Source organism: Bos taurus, chromosome 1 (genome assembly GCF_002263795.3).
Source record: "Bos taurus isolate L1 Dominette 01449 registration number 42190680 breed Hereford chromosome 1, ARS-UCD2.0, whole genome shotgun sequence".
Lineage (NCBI taxonomy): Eukaryota > Metazoa > Chordata > Mammalia > Artiodactyla > Bovidae > Bos > Bos taurus.
This window is the reverse complement of record NC_037328.1, coordinates 44393070-44410732: the sequence shown is the minus strand read 5'-3', so window position 1 is coordinate 44410732 and position 17663 is coordinate 44393070. Positions and strand designations below refer to the sequence as shown.

The following is a 17663-nucleotide window of genomic DNA, read 5'->3' as shown; positions in this document are numbered from 1 at the left end:
AATACGACCCTTTAGAGAATCTGTTCTGGTTACGTCCTCACAATTCCATCAGCTGTCTGTTCCACCACAGAACTACGAGTCTGCCCAGCTTTCCGTTCCCTCCTCCCCTGCAGATACCCATTGGCGGTCGACACTGTGATAGGAGGGCTACAGGAAGGGGAGAGAATGACTGTCTTGAGACCCAGTTTTCAAACTTTAATGGTCAGACTAATATTAATTCCATGGACCCAAAGAAACTTTAATCATGATGGAATTTATGACAATTATATTTCAGGGTATACATAAAGTGAAAAGTCGAAGTGTTAGTCACTCAGTCATGTCTGACTCTTGGTGACCCCATGGACTGTAGCCTGTCAGGTTCCTTACTTAGTCCATGGGATTCTCCAGGCAAGAATACTGGAGTGGGCTGCCATTCCCAACTCCAGGGGATCTTCCCAACTCAGGGGGTGAACTCAGGTCTCCTGCATTGCAGGCAGCTTCTTTACTGGCTTAGCCACCAAGCAGAGACAATTATATCAGTTCTGGAAAGAGGCCTAGTGGATACTGTGCAAAAGGAAAATAAGAAATTATTAAAACAACACATGGTTACTTGTCTCATAAAGTTGCTTATATCTCAAAAGTATATCTTATTAGTATAACTTTAAGTCAAAAGCTGTCCTTTACCTTTTTCAAAGGTGAGTGAACAAAACAGTGAAAAGTCTGATTCAGGCCCATGGCGGTATACCAGAATCTCTTCAATATGCCATGTGAAAACGGAAAGACTCATAAGGAATTTACTTCTTTGTATTCATAAATACAGTACTATAGTAGTGCTGTCTGACAGAGATATAAGCCACCTATGTAATGTTAAATTTTTTAGTAGTCTCATGAAAAAGTAAAAAAAAAAAAATGGTAAAAACAATTTTTAAAACTATGGTAAAATATAAATAAGAATTTACTGTCGACCATTTTTGAATGTAAAATTCAATGGTATTAAGTATATACATTCACACTGTTGTGCAACCACCATTACTATCCATTTCCAGAATTTTCCTATCATCCCAACAGAAACTCTATACCTGTGAAATTATAACTTCCTATCCCTAACCCCCAGCCCTTGGTAACCTTACTTTACTTTCTATCTCTATGAATTTCACTATTCTAAGTACCTTATGGAGAAGGCAATGGCACCCCACTCCAGTACTCTTGCCTGGAAAATCCCATGGACCGAGGAGCCTAGTAGGCTGCAGTCCATGGGGTTGCTAGGAGTCGGACACGACTGAGTGACTTCACTTCCACTTTTCACTTTCATGCATTGGAGAAGGAAATGGCAACCCACTCCAGTATTCTTGCCTGGAGGATCCCAGGGACGGGGGAGCCTGGTGGGCTGCCGTCTATGTGGTCGCACAGAGTCGGACATGACTGAAGCGACTTAGCAGGCAGGCAGGCAGGTACCTTATACAAGCAGAATCAGACAGTATTTGTTCTTTTGTCTGGCTTATTTCACTTAGATTTGTCATCAAGTTTCATCAATATTTTAGCATACATCAGACTTCCATTCTTTTTTAAAGACTGAATAATATTCTACTATAGGCATACACTGCATTTTGTTTATCTACTCATCTGTTGTTAGACATTTGAGTTGTTTCTACTTTTTTGGCTATAGTGAAGATAAAGATAATTTTAATGTGTTTTATTTAACTCAATATATCCAAAGTATTAAATTTCAACATAGTCAATATAAAAATAATTAATGAGATATTTTCTATTCTTTTTTGCAAGAAGTACCTGAAATTCAGTGTGTATTTCACAACTACAGCACATGTCAATTTGGATTAGCCAAGTTTCTTGTACTAATCAGCCACATGTAGCTAGCAGTTAATATAGGAGGGTTTGTAGTCAAGTTTTGGTAAATCATGACTCCTCCTGCAATACATCTTAGTGGATAATTTACACTTTATTGGTTCTCATATAGCCCAGGTGTTTAGAAGTGGGGCTCTGGAGTCAGATTAATCTAAATTCAAATTTCAGATCTCTCACTAATTACCTTAGTATATTAGAAAGGTTACTTATTAATAATATTTCCAAATGTGAGTTCCTTCATCTGTAATGTGGATAAAAAACTATTTCTCCCACAGGGTTGCTGTGAATTAAGTTAAGTAACACAAAATGCTTAACATAGCATTGCCACAAAATGCTACTATTAAGTATAATAAAAAAAAAAGGTGGTATTCCGGGTCATTAAGACCTTTGTTTTTGTATAGTTCTGTGTATTCTTGCCACTTCTTCTTAATTTTTTCTGCTTCTATTAGGTTCTTACTGTTTCTGTCTTATCACACCCATCTTGCGTGAAATGTTCCTTTGATAGCTCCAAGTTTCTTCAAAAGAGCTCTGATCTTTCCAATTCTATTGTTTTCTTCTATTTCTTTGCACTTTGCAATTTGCATATTCTTGCATTGATCATGATGGTGTGATCACTTACACAGAGCCAGACACCCTGGAATGCGAAGTCAAGTGGGCCTTAGGAAGCATCCCTAAGAACAAAGCTACTGAAGGTGATGGAATTCCAGTTGAGCTATTTCAAATCCTAAAAGATGATGCTGTGAAAGTGCTGCACTCAATATGCCAGCAAATTTGGAAAACTCAGAATGGCCACAGGACTGGAAAAGGTAAGTTTTCATTCCAATCCCAAAGAAAGGCAATGCCAAAGAATGCTCAAACTACTGCACAATTGCACTCATCTCACACTCTAGCAAGTTCAGTTCAGTTGCTCAGTCATGTCTGATTCTTCGTGACCCCATGGACCACAGCACACCAGGCCTCTCTGACCGTCACCAACTCCCGGAGTTCACTCAAACTCATGTCCATTGAGTAGGTAATGCCATCCAGCCATCTCATCCTCTGTCATCTTCTTCCCCTCCTGCCTTCAATCTTTCCCAGCATCAGGGTCTTTTCCAATGAGTCGGTTCTTCGAATCAGGTGGCCAAAGTATTGGAGTTTCAGTTTCAACATCAGTCCTTCCAAGGAACACTCAGGACTGATCTCCTTCAGAATGGACTGGTTGGATCTCTTTGAGTCCAAGGGACTCTCAAGGGTCTTCTCCTACACCACAGTTCAAAAGCATCAATTCTTCAATGCTCAGCTTTCTTCATAGTCCAACTCTCACATCCATACATGACCACAGGAAAAACCACAGCCTTGAGTAGACAGACCTTTGTTGGCAAAGTAATGTCTCTGCTTTTTAATATGCTGTCTAGGTTGGTCATAACTTTCCTTCCAAGGAGTAAGTATCTTTTAATTTAATGGCTGCAGTGACCATCTGCAGTGATTTCAGAGCCCCCCAAAATAGTCTGAAACTGTTTCCCCATCTATTTGCCATGAAGTGATGGGACCAGATGCCATGATCTTGGTTTTCTGAATGTTGAGCTTTAAGCCAACTTTTTCACTCTCCTCTTTCACTTTCATCAAGAGGCTTTTTAGTTCCTCTTCACTTTCTGCCTTAAGGGTGGCTTCATCTGCATATCTGAGGTTATTGATATTTCTCCCAGCAATCTTGATTCCAGCTTGTGTTTCTCCAGCCCAGTGTTTCTCATGATGTACTCTGCATATAAGTTAAATAAGCAGGGTGACAATATACAGCCTTGATGTACTCCTTTTCCTATTTGGAACCAGTCTGTTGTTCCATGTCCAGTTCTAACTGTTGCTTCCTGACCTGCATACAGATTTCTCAAGAGGCAGGTCAGGTGGTCTGGTATTCCCATCTCTTTCAGAATTTTCCGCAGTTTATTGTGATCCACACAGTCAAAGGCTTTGGCATAGTCAATAAAGCAGAAATAGATGTTTTTCTGGAACTCTCTTGCTTTTTTAATGATCTAGCAGATGTTGGCAATTTGATCTCTGGTTCCTCAGTTCAGTTCAGTTCAGTCGCTCAGTCGTGTCCAACTATTTACGACCCCATGAACCTCAGCACGCCAGGCCTCCCTGTCCATCACCAACTCCCCAAGTCCACCCAAACCCATGTCCATTAAGTCGGTGATGCCATCCAACCATCTCATCCTCTGTCGTCCCCTTCTCTTCCTGCCTTCAATCTTTCCCAGCATCGAAATCTGGTCAACCACTTGTAAAAGAATGAAACTGGACCACTTTCTAACACCATACACAAAAATAAACTCAAAATGGATTAAAGATCTAAACGGAAGACCAGAAACTATAAAACTCCTAGAGGAGAACATAGGCAAAACACTCTCCGACATACATCACAGCAGGATCCTCTATGACCCACCTCCCAGAATATTGGAAATAAAAGCAAAAATAAACAAATGGGACCTAATTAACCTTAAAAGCTTCTGCACATCAAAGGAAACTATTAGCAAGGTGAAAAGACAGCCTTCAGAATGGGAGAAAATAATAGCAAATGAAGCAACTGACAAACAACTAATCTCAAAAATATACAAGCAACTCCTACAGCTCAACTCCAGAAAAATAAACGACCCAATCAAAAAATGGGCCAAAGAACTAAATAGACATTTCTCCAAAGAAGACATACAGATGGCTAACAAACACATGAAAAGATGCTCAACATCACTCATTATCAGAGAAATGCAAATCAAAACCACTATGAGGTACCATTTCACACCAGTCAGAATGGCTGCGATCCAAAAGTCTACAAATAATAAATGCTGGAGAGGGTGTGGAGAAAAGGGAACCCTCTTACACTGTTGGTGGGAATGCAAACTAGTACAGCCACTATGGAGAACAGTGTGGAGATTCCTTAAAAAACTGGAAATAGAACTGCCTTATGAGCCAGCAACCCCACTGCTGGGCATACACACTGAGGAAACCAGAAGGGAAAGAGACACGTGTACCCCAATGTTCATCGCAGCACTGTTTATAATAGCCAAGACATGGAAGCAACCTAGATGTCCATCAGCAGATGAATGGATAAGAAAGCTGTGGTACATATACACAATGGAGTATTACTCAGCCATTAAAAAGAATACATTTGAATCAGTTCTAATGAGGTGGATGAAACTGGAGCCTATTATACAGAGTGAAGTAAGCCAGAAGGAAAAACATAAATACAGTATACTAACGCATATATATGGAATTTAGAAAGATGGTAACAATAACCCGGTGTACGAGACAGCAAAAGAGACACTGATGTATAGAACAGTCTTATAGACTCTGTGGGAGAGGGAGAGGGTGGGAAGATTTGAGAGAATGGCAAAGAAACATGTAAAATACCATGTAGGAAACGAGTTGCCAGTCCAGGTTTGATGCACGATGCTGGATGCTTGGGGTTGGTGCACTGGGACGGCCCAGAGGGATGGTATGGGGAGGGAGGAGGGAGGAGGGTTCGGGATGGGGAACACATGTATACCTGTGGCGGATTCATTTTGATATTTGGCAAAACTAATACAATTATGTAAAGTTTAAAAATTAAAAAAAAAAAAAAATCTTTCCCAGCATCAGGGTCTTTTCCAATGAGTCAGCTTTTTGCATGAGGTGGCCACACTAGCAAAGTAATGCTCAAAATTCTCCATGCCATCCTTCAATGATACATGAACTGTGAACTTTCAGGTGTTCAAGCTGGATTTAGAAAAGGCAGAGGAACCAGAGATCAAATTGACAACATCTGTTGGATCATCGAAAAAGCAAGAGAGTTCCAGAAAAACATCTACTTCTGCTTTATTGAATATGCCAAAGCCTTGGACTGTGTGGATAACAAGAAACTGGAAAATTCTACAAGAGATGGGAATACCAGACCACCTGACCTGCCTCCTGAGAAATCTGTATGCAGGTCAAGAAGCAACAGTTAGAACTGGACATGGAACATCAGACTGGTTCCAAATCGGGAAAGGAGTATGTCAAGGTTGTATATTGTCACCTTGCTTATTTAACTTATATATGGAGTATCATAAGAAATGCTGGACTGGATGAAGCACAAGCTGGAATCAAGATTGCTGGGAGAAATACCAATAACTTCAGATATGCAGATGATACCACCCTTATGGCAGAAAGTGAAGAACTAAAGAGCTTCTTGATGAAAGTGAAAGAGGAGAGTGAAAAAGTTGGCTTAAAACTCAACATTCAGAAAACTAAGACCATGGCATCCAATTCCATCACTTTATGGCAAATAGTCGGGGAAACAGTGGAAACAGTGTCAGACTTTATTTTTGGGGGCTCCAAAATCACTGCAGATGGTGACTGTAGCTATGAAATTAAAAGACGCTTGCTCCTTGGAAGAAAAGCTATGACCAACCTAGATAGCATATTAAAAAGCAGAGACATTACTTTGCCAACAAAGGTCCGTCTAGTCAAAGCTATGGTTTTTCCAATAGTCATGTATGGATGTGAGAGTTGGACTATAAAGAAAACTGAGCCCTGAAAAATTGATGCTTTTGAACCGTGGTGTTGGAGAAGACTATTGAGAGTGCCTTGGACTTCAGGGAGATCCAACCAGTCCATCCTAAAGGCAATCAGTCCTGAATATTCATTGGAAGGATTGATGTTGAGCTGAAACTCCAATACTTTGGCCACCTGATGCGAAGAACTGACTCATTTGAAAAGACCCTGATGCTGGGAAAGATTGAAGGCAGGAAGAAAAGGGGACGACAGAGGATGAGATGGTTGGATGGCATCACTGGCTCAATGGACATGAGTTCGAGTAGGCTCCAGGAGTTAGTGATGGACAGAAAGGCCTGGTGTGCTGCAGTCCATGGGGTCTGAAAGAGTTGGATATGACTGAGCAACTAAAATGAACTGAACTGAACGCAACTAAATTTCTTTGCATTGTTCATTTAAGAAGGGCTTGTTATCTATCTCTCCTTGGTGTTCTCTGAAAGTCTGCCTTCAGTTGGGTATATCTTTCCCTTTCTCCTTTGTCTATAGCTTCTCTTCTTTCCTCAGCTATTTGTATAGTCTCCTCAGACAACTCTTTAAAAACGTCGTCACCAAAGACAAAGAAAGACTGAAACACTGTTCAGATTGAGGGAGAGCCATGACCACTAAATGCTACACATAATCCTGGAACAAATGAAAAAATAACATTTCCCTCTGCAAATAATACTATTGAGACAGTTGGTAAAAAGTTGAATGGGGACTATGGATTAGAAAATAAAATGGTATCAATATTAATATACTGAATTTGATAGTCATATAATAGTTATGTAGAAAAGTGTACTTGCTTTTAGGATAATAACACTGAAGCACACAAGTTGATTCAGAAAAACATACACACACACATATAAACACAAGGAGATAGGTGGGTAGAGGGAGATTAGAGGAAAAAAGGGAGAGAGACAGCAAATGTGGCAAAATGCTAAAATTTGGAGAACCTGAGTGAAGAGTATACAGGAATGCTTTACTATTCATGTATCTTTTCTGTAAGTTTGAAATTATTTCAATGATAATAGCTAAAAATAAACAGCATGGGTTTCAGTGCGACTCAGATGGAAGTTTGAATTCCAAGCCTGATGTTTATCATCCAGGAGACTGTAGGGAAGTTAATTATTGTGAGCTTTGGTTTTCTTATTTGATCACCAATTCAAGACCAGTTTGGTCTTCCCAGATGGCGCTAGTGATAAAGAACCCGTCTGCCAATGTAGGAGACATAAGAGACGCAGGTTCGATCTCTGTGTCTGGATGATCCCCTGGAGGAGGGCATGGCAACCCCCTCCAGTAATCTTGTCTGGGCAGAAGAGTCTGGCGGGCTACAGTCCATAGGGACATGACTGAAGCAACTTAGCATGCACGCACAGGACTAACTTAAAGGGATGCTGTGATGGTTATGTAAAATAATACCCAGAATGGAGCACCTGGCTAGTGGTGAGTCTGCCTGGCAGAGGACCTGATACCTAACTGGTGAGGAAGTATGTACTTGCTAAAGAAATGAACAAGCTCCTTCCTCCTGCCCCTCCCCACCAATCAGATTAAGTGATAGCACTTAGAGAAAACTAACAAATTTTAACAAAGTATGAGATTTTTCTTAACATTGCATAACACAAAACAAAAACCTTGATTAATCATAATAAATATCATCATACATTTGAATGTTGCTCTTAAGTTTCCTCAGCATTTTGCCCTCATGTCTCATATGACACTGAATGGAACAGGCAGGCATTCAAGTTAAAGTTCAACACAGCGTTAATAATAGCGAGTCTCTGCAGTGCCTTGGGTCACGACTGTCAAAGAAGAGGGCATGCCCTTATTACTTAAATCTCAAACAGGGCTTGCATCAGTTCTTGGTTGCAGGGTACAAAATGAGGTGCAGTCTAACGTCCATCTGGGCATCTGTTCTTAAGATGCTGGCACCGCTGTTTGTTGTGGTTCACAGTGTATCTGGGGCAGTGACAGGGCACAGAAGGGGACCCAGGTTGTGCCTGGGAGGTTTCTTCTCTCGGCCAAGATGTGCACATAAATTTGAAATCACCCAAGAGGGTGGTTTCAGAGTTGCCTGCCAAAGAGTGGTGTCTTCTAATCTGGAGAGCAGCTGCTGGGCACAGGCATGCAAACACACACACACATAGACACACACACACCCAGACACACTCACGGAGCCTATACCTGCCTCTACTTGTCTGCTCTGGGCAGATGGCTCCTGGGTCTTGGGTCGTCTCATTCTGCACCTCAGTCCAGTCAGACCCTTTCTTCTGTGGAGGCTGGCAAGCTGTGGGGTGAGAGATTCAGCCAGGTCGTCTGCCTTCTGAGTATGAAGGACACTGCCTGGAGAGGGAGGAGGGTTATATTTAGTGTTTGGGCCCAGTCAGTACTGGGCTCCCCACTGCCTCTCCTCTGCGGAACTGTCAGTGGACCCTGGTTGCAAGTTCTCCTTGACTTTGAAGCCCACAAAACAAAAACTGAGAGACTGTCCAAAAAGAAAAGAAGAAAACGCTGTTGGCCCCTGGATTCCACTGTTGGATTTGGTGGGGATGAGAAGAGAGGACCACCGGGTGTGACCAAGCAGAGGCACCTGCGCGGTAAGGTAAGTGTCCCCATTGCCACTGAGAAGAGGCTTTGGGGACGTGTCTGTGATACCCAACATCCAGGAACGGCCCCCACTGCTCCCCAGGAGCAGGAGCTTCTGGACATTATGCAAGGGAATAGAGTAAATCTTAGGCATGATTAAGGGCTTATGAAGGGTGATGACTTTTTTTAATATGAAGAAGAGCTGCTTGCAAAATAGAGGAACTATCCTGACAGGAGATATGAAAGGAGACCAAAATAAAATTTTAAATTGCTATCCTCTTTAGAGCAAGACAGATGGTCAAAAATTTTAAAATGGTTTGGGCCGATGACTTTGCTTGGTAATAGCTTGATTTTGCAAACTGATGTAAATGATCAATGCATAATTTGAAAATCATCCCAAATGTGGTTATCAATGGAGAAGTGTATTGGATAGGCTAGACTGGTTAGGAGGCATTTTCTTTTTATGGAAAGACAGAAGAAATTAACATCTTAAAATGGCAACTTAGAGGTATTCCTTTTCGTTTCCTTTTGTTCATATTTCTTTGGTGCTAAAGATTTGATGAATGGGCAAGATTTGATGAATGGGGGCCAGAGAAGAGAAGCAGATTCTTGAGGTGGGGTTTTTTGGAAGGTCTTGGAAGATACCTATCACCCCAAAGCATGACTGGATATTTATGGCACAACAAACCTCAGTGTCAATGGGAAATGAAGCCTGATTGCTGCCAAATGATACCAGAGAAAGTTCTGCTCACTGTACTTGCTCAGTGGGAGTATTAGTCAGTGTTTAGGGTGAATGCATAGTTTTGAATACAGATACAGTTCGAGAGATACATGTTCAGCTAAAATTTTTGTGACATATTCAATCACTCTTTTTCATTACACCTGATGATCACATCTTTCTTCAATATCTATGCAAGTCTTACGAAAGACTGCAAGAAATGCAATGCACACACTGCTCAGCTACATTCACCATGTTCTATGTGTGCATCAGGCTTGTAATTAAGGAGGCAGGGGGTGGCGTACTACTGGTGAAAACGTTTCCAAACTGTGGCAATGCTCCTCTTGCTTCAACTAAAAATACTTTTCCTTTGATGATACTTTCTAATACATCAATCTTCTATCCTCCCAAAACAAATATTCCAAGTAAATACATCTCTACAGTCATCAGTTGACACTATTATGAAACTCATATTATACTTAATTAAAAATCCAGTATAAATACTTAAAGAGCTCTTTGCTATTGAAAATTTCTAAAGGCAGCAATAATATTCATGGGCTATTTCTATTTCTTTAAAACAAATACGTTGGGCAATCAAGACAAGTCTATGCTTACAAGAGTTTTTCAGATAACTTCCCAGAGCAATGTTGAGTTTGGGTTCTTAAGATTACCAATGCAAAAATATTCTGTAAAAATTCTAGGATGAAGAAAGTATTGCTTATAAACAAAAAAGTGTAAAAAAAATTTTCTTAAAGAGTTTAGATTCTGTTAAAGTTTGTATGTACTTTTCTTTTTTCATTTAAACTGTTGTTCAATAAAAAAATTTGTTAGCCAAGAATTGGTCTTAGGTACTGACATTGTCACTGGAGATACAGATACTTTACTGTGGCTTCAAAATGATGATCCATTTAACTATTGTATGGGATAGATGCTGTAATGTGCCAAGAGTTCAGGAGCAATGGGGATGAGCTCCAGGGATGGGGAAAAACAAAAGTAAAGGGCCCTGTATTCTTCAGAAGAAAGTCCATGTTATTCTTGTCTTAACGTAAAAGAAAATTTTCATTACTACTGAAATACATGCCTTGCCTCTTCAATATGTTACATTAAAAAACATTTAAAGAAAAAAATATTGCTTTTATTTGCCTTTGGACAGAACTAAGTGGCCACCAGCATTTAATAGCCATTCATACAGAGAACAACATAATTTTTTTATTTTGTTTCATTATAATTAGGTAGACCACTTTTATGGCAAAAGGGCTTAATTAGTTCGCTCACTTGTTCATTCATTCAACAAATGTTTAGAGTGCCTACTACATGTTGGGTTACCAGAGATACAGCAGTGAATGGAGCAAAAGTGGTTTCCATATTCTCTGAGTATAGAGATCTTCACAGAGGGGCCAATTAGTAGTGATTTGAACCTTAATACTGTTCATGTTGCCTACCATGGTGTTTTCTCCTTTGTTTCTAATTAAAAGAAAAAGACTAGAAAAAAATTTTCCTACTTATAAAGGTTTATTTAGTGTCTGCAAGATAGGGAGAGAATTCCAGGGACCAAATAATCAGATTGGAATATACATTTTACTGAAACTACTTGAGGCTTCTTTGAGGGATGTTAACATTTCTGTTCTAAATTATAGATGTCAGACAAAGGCTCACATACTGATAGTCTGGGTCAGACAAGATGTCTCTAAGGAGGACATTAGAGCAAAATTTGTATTAGATGGCCTCCTGACTATCTGGAGCTCAAATCTGATGAGAGTTCAAGACATTTCTGTCTAATTTGTCTGACAAAGACAGTCAGTCAGCGGAGGCTACAGCAGAAAGAGTGGCAGTGCTGCGCTTCTCGCTGCGGTTGAGGCAACTTTGTACAATGGTGGTATTCGTAACCACGGGGTCGTTTTATGCCTGGGAGGTGTCCTACACTGTTTACACAATTCGAGTATCAGTCACTCACTTGATCCCAAGGTGACCCTGCATGATAGGAAATGCAAGTATTATTCCCTGTTCAGCCGATGGAAAAACTAGGTTTTAGACTTTTAAGGAACCAGCCCAGCTAATGTTCTCTCTAATGCAGTCTCCTTAAATAATTTCTCAAACGAAGTCTAGAAAAATTCTGAGTTTTCAGCATGAATACTCACAGTTCCGAGCACTGGTTGAAGGTGGTGGTGGCCAACTGGAAGCTGCCAATGGGAGAGTTTCAGGCCTTCCCACACCCCATTGTCTTCCTGCCTTTACCTCCCTTTTACACTCACCCAAGAGTTCTTTCCTCTGGCCCTCAAAATAGTGTAGTTTCTAAACAAGATATAAGCTACTGCTTTTTTCTTCTTTTTATGATGGGAACAGGATAGTATAATAGTATACTCATCTACATGTGAATGCCAATAGAATTTTAAACCGCTGGTTAGTGCCAAAAGTCTGGCAACATAAAAAGCCATCAGATCAGATTAGACCAATTGTCCACCCAGCCCAGATTCTGCTACTGGTGGATGCATAAGTGGGCCCTTGAGAGAAGCAGTTTATCAATGGTAAGTGAAAATATCACAGGACAAAATTATGGGGGAAAATGGTAAGCTGACAGCTATATCAACTGAGACATATGAGTTAACTGAGAGCTCTATCAAGATAGGCAGAGCTGAACAGAGCAGTGCTGAGTGAAGGTCTCCCTGGTGGATTTCAAGAGAGTAAACTGATCTGCTGGCAACTGGGATACTGAAGATAACAGGGTGTAGGGTACCACTCATAGCTAGTATTCTCTGTTACTACTAGCTATGATCAGTCAAATGCACTTTATTTCTTCCTTACATTTTTTCCCTGGAATTTATCGTGTACCTATTTAAGGTTTATTGTAATTGTTTGGAGGTGTTTAGCTGTTGGGTTGGCCAGAAAGTTTATTTGGGTTTTCTCATAACATCTTACGGAAAAACCCGAACAAATTTCTTGGCCAACCCAATACTTTGCTCTAGTGGCTTGGACAGAATGTCTCAGATCCCCTTGACGGATCCAGGGACAATCTTCTGACTAGAAAAGTAGAGTTTAGGGAGGACAGGAATGTGGGTAAAGCAGAGGCTGCTTCTGTGCTTCTTCTAGGAGCTGCTGCTCCAGGCCTTGAGACAGAAAGAGACAGAGGCAGCTGCCTCTGAGCCACGGTATTAACTGCCAGGTTGTGACTAGGGACACCAGCTCCTTGGTTTTCAGCTGCTCCAAACATCTTCACCCAGAGCTATTTTAAGAACCTTTGCATTTGATCAGGGAGCATGTGGGGTTAAGCCTTGTGTTTTCCATTTCAGTTTTAGATCCCAAGCAGGTGCAGCTAGTAGTTCAGAGTTTAAAAACTTATTATTGTATTTCTCCCCAATCAATGCAAAAATAACTTCATATTAGGGAGAAAAATCCTGTAATTGAGATCAAGACTTGTTTCTTAAATAAAATTAAAAGTATTTAGAACTTGAACTTAAAAAAAAATCACTAGCATTTTCCATTATAATTCTTGTTTGGCAAACTTGGCTAAAAGTATGAAAGAATAAATAAAGTCATTTGGCTAAAGTAGTCATGTACGGATGTGAGAGTTGGACTATAAAGAAAGCTGAGAGCCGAAGAATTGATGCTTTTGAACTGTGGAGTTGGAGAAGACTATTGAGAGTCCCTTGGACAGCAAGGAGATCCAACCTGTCCATCCTAAAGGAAATCAGTCCTGAATATTCACTGGAAGGACTGATGCTGAAGCTGAAACTCCCAATACTTTGGCCACCTGATGTGAACACCTGACTCATTTGAAAAGACCCTGATGCCGGGAAAGATTGAAGGTGGGAGGAGAAGGGGACGACAGAGGATGAGATTGTTGGATGGCATCACTGTCTCAATGGACATGAGTTTGAGTAAACTCTGGGAGTTGGTGATGGACAGGGAGGCCTGGCGTGCTGCAGTCTATGGGGTCACAAAGAGTCGGATCTTGCAACCCCATAAACTGTAGTCTGCCAGGTTCCTCTATCCATGGAATTTTCCCGGCAAGAATACTGGAGTGGGTTGCCAATTCCTATTCCAGGGGATCTTCCTGACCCAGGGAAAGAATCTGCATCTCTTGCGTCTCCTGCATTAGCAGGTGGATTCTTTACCACTGAACCACTTGAGAAGTCTCAATCTAACCCTGCGGCTACTGCTGCTAAGTCACTTCAGTCGTGTCCGACTCTGTGCGACCCCATAAATGGCAGCCCACCAGGCTCCCCCGTCCCTGGGATTCTCCAGGCAAGAACACTGGAGTGTGTTGCCATTTCCTTCTCCAATGCATGAAAATGAAAAGTGAAAGTGAAGTTGCTCAGTCGTGTCCGACTCTTTTCGACCCCATGGACTGCAGCCTACCAGGCTCCTCCACCCATGGGATTTTCCAGGCAAGAGTACTAGAGTGGGGTGCCACTGCCTTCTCTGCAATCTAACCCTACATTCTACTTATTATGCTTGGAATACTGCTGACAAGGACATCTTTGTATATTAGGGACATTTATGATGGTCTAACAATGTCAAACAATGATTTACCACTTGAACTTTGACAATCAGAGAAAGGTTTCCTCTAAGACTCAGCCTACTCCCTGAAGGGATAGAGTTGAAACAAAAGTGAAGGCAATATAAAACAAAAAATTATTTCTTTTACAAACCTTTTAAGCTAAGTATCTGTAAATTCCTCCAAAATTTATATAGGTCTTTCTTGATCTGTTCAAGTTCTGTATCTCTAATGGTCCACTACACACTTATGAATCTGAGCCAGAGTTGCCCAATTTCTTAGTTTAAAAGATTTATTTGTACTCTTCAGGAGATTCAACAAAGCAGAAGTGCTGGAATCTGGGGCTTGGATACAGCTCTGGAAAAATAAAGGAGGTAGGACAATCATTGGTTGAGTTGTATTTGGGACTGAGGAATTTTCTAGGCTTCAGGACTTGCACTGCTAAAATCAGGATAGTCCCGGGAAAACTGGGGCAGTGGGTCACCCTAAATGGAGAACACACAACTGAAATGATCAAATTATAGTGTCTTATTGCTGTAGAGGATCGGGGTACAGAAACCAGGTGTCCTAATTCTGTCTGGTGCATGGTATACATGGCAGACTCCTTGTTTAGGAAGATGTGGGGAGAGGTTTGGTCATAAGATTCACCTGTTTATGGAATCTCACCCTTCCTAAAACAAGAAGAGATCTGAAGGCATAATAACGAAGTGCCATCTTGAAGCTTGGGAAGTTCAAGTTTCCCAGTGAACTGGCTCAGCTTCCCACCAAAAACAACCAAGACTCCAAGATTACACAGGTATTCCACAGTTACATTTTTTGTTTAAAACTTTACAAGGGCAACATAGACTATTCACACAAATTCAAGGGGAAACAGAGCATAAACTGTACAAGTCCACCAAACTTCTAGACCAGAGTAGGAAAAGAGTAAGGGCTATCTGAACTGAATATATCAATATCAAACAAAAGCCAGTTATTACTAAACCAGCAAATGGATGTACTCATTAGCATAATGCCTAATGCTTAAGAGCATGGATTTTTTCCAGATGACATCATGGGTTTTAATCTCCAAAAAGTTACTTAACCTCTCAAAGCTTTAAGTTTCCTCATAAAATGAAGATAATAACTGTATTTGTCTTTTGGGGAACAATAAATGAGAAATATAAAGTGTTAACCACAGTTAGTGACAAATAATAAGTGCTTGATAATCAGGAGATATTTATGGCAATGAACTCCAGTACTCTTGGCTACAGAATACTGTGGACAGAGGAGCCTGGTGGGCTGCTGTCCATAGGGTCGCATAAAGTCGGACACGACTGAAGCAATTTAGCATACATGCATGCATTGGAGAAGGAAATGGCAACCCACTCCAGTATTCTTGCCTGGAGAATCCCAGGGACAGAGGAGCCTGGTGGGCTGCTGTCTATGGGGTCGCACAGAGTCGGACTCGACTGAAGCGACCTAGCAGCAGCAGCAGTATTACTATCATTATTAATAATATGTGTTATAGATTGGGTCTAACAAAATTCAGTCTTGAAAATGCGGCATGTCAGGTCTTCCTGAAAAGCTGGTAAACATTACAAGATCCTGGATACACAAAGACACAAAATTTGGGCCCCTTGAGACAAATTAAGAAGTCTTGGGCTAGAAATGTTATCTAGAAACCAAGGGAACTGGCATTTGAATAATGTGTTTTCTTAGGGACTCTAAGAACCACTGCTTTAGATACTACATGCCCACAGACAGGTATGAATTTAAAACACCAAATTTTGTGGTTTGGGCATAAAAAAATTTTCAGAAAGTTGGTTATTGAAAGTAAACCACAAATTTCCTTGAACTATGTTAAATAAGCAGGAATATTCTTTTCCCTTCCTTGAGCTTCTCTAACCATAAACAAGTCACTACTTTTTTGCAATTCTCTTGCTCTCTCCTTCCATAAAAGTTAGATCGTATAATGGAAGTTCCATCAAAATGTGATAATTTATGGGCCCACAGCCCAGAAGATTTTGAGGAGACAGTCAAATTCCTAAATGTGTGCAAATTATTCCAGAATGGGAAATGACTCTTCCGGTGTAGCAGTAATTATTTATGTAACATTACCTTGGGAGAATGTTAATGGTAGAGCATTAAATTTCTCCTGTTAAAACAAAGGCACTTCTACAGGGTTTTATATCTTCTTTCCTAATTTGGAAAGACAGCATTTGTACACACAGAATAGCAAGTTTTGCTATTTTACTGTTAAGTGGTTAGGTCAGGTTTCAGACAGACTGTCCTGACACATTAAATACCTGTCATTTGTGTGGAAGGAAAACTCCAGTTCAAATCGTGACAGAGTTGCAGATCCATCACTCTTAAAGTAAGCAAAGTAAGCAGCAAATTCCAGTACCAAAAAAGTGCCAGAAGAGGCCATAATGCCTACTGAAGGGAGAAAAACTTTAGTTTACCTCAAATTCACATGCACTTAGTAATTTCCCCAAATGGCATCATAAAACTGCAATCATGACCTAAATAATCTCAGTTATTTAAGCACGTAATTCTATTATTATGTTCCCATCCACATCTGGATAGTTCATTTGTACAAGGAAATTTCAGTTGAAAAAAAGAACTCCAAAAGTTCAGCTAGGTCTAGTGGAACTAATCTGTGTATAAACAAGGAGTTTTTTTTTTTCAAACAGGATGGAAGAATATAAAGATTTTCACCTGTACTTGCAGCACTAAAACAGTAGTTCAGTCTGAACTGGGAGCTACAGATTTACTTCTCTTGACTCTGTAACAAAGTCCATAAGAACTTAATACTTTCAGGGTTAGACCAGATTCAGTCAGTGGCCAAACGCCAGCCACCATCTTAGTGAGGTTTTTGCATTTCAATCCATTGCCCTTGTGACCAATAAACATTTTCCTTAGCGTTTCCTTCAGCATACTTGTGCTATCTTATTAAATTTCAGCAGTTTTTTTTTTTAAACAGTAAAATAACCTCTGGCATTTAAAAATTTCCAAACATGTGAAAACATACTATGGGGATCACAGTATCAGCCCGGGATTATAGAACAGCCAGACACCACTTGAGTGAATCAGATGGTGTTGAACTTATCTAAAGGATTCCAAAGGAAGTGAGCATTCCTAGCAGGAAGGTGAGCAACACACCCCAGCACAAGCAAGGGTACAAGCTTCTGAATTGAGAACTCTCACAAGGACATGCATGCGTGCTAAGTCACTTCAGTCGTGTCCAACTCTTTGTGACCCTATGAACTGTAGCCTGCCAAGCTCCTCTGTCCATGGGATTCTCCAGGCAAGAATACTGGAGTGGGTTGCCATGCCCTCCTCCAGGGGGGTCGTCCCGACTCAGGAATTGAACCTTCATCTCCTGTACTGCATGTCACTGGGGAAGCCCCTCTCACAAGGACACACAGTTATAGAATATGATGCCTGTGCATGAAGGCAGACCTTTAAAAAAAAAAAACAAACCCACAACTCAGTGATCATTCTCTAGCTTTTAACTCTTTTTAA

At 40.6% G+C, this 17663-nt stretch overlaps 2 protein-coding genes across 5 annotated transcripts in view; one reads left to right on the top strand and one right to left on the bottom strand.

The window, feature by feature from the left end:
* CMSS1 (cms1 ribosomal small subunit homolog) overlaps window positions 1–17663 on the bottom strand; it is a 395379-nt gene that overhangs the window by 70601 nt on the left and 307115 nt on the right. The window contains exon 2 of one of the 3 annotated variants that reach the window (XM_005201216.5): window positions 8545–8703. Coding sequence (XP_005201273.2) covers window positions 8545–8703 — 159 coding nt within the window. 3 annotated transcript variants of the gene reach the window in all.
* FILIP1L (filamin A interacting protein 1 like) overlaps window positions 8570–17663 on the top strand; it is a 308326-nt gene continuing 299232 nt past the window's right edge. The window contains exon 1 of one of the 2 annotated variants that reach the window (XM_002684706.6): window positions 8570–8962. The gene's annotated coding sequence lies outside the window, so the exon portion shown is untranslated. The remainder of the gene's footprint in view (window positions 8963–17663) is intronic. The other variant, XM_059887756.1, reaches the window with a different exon arrangement.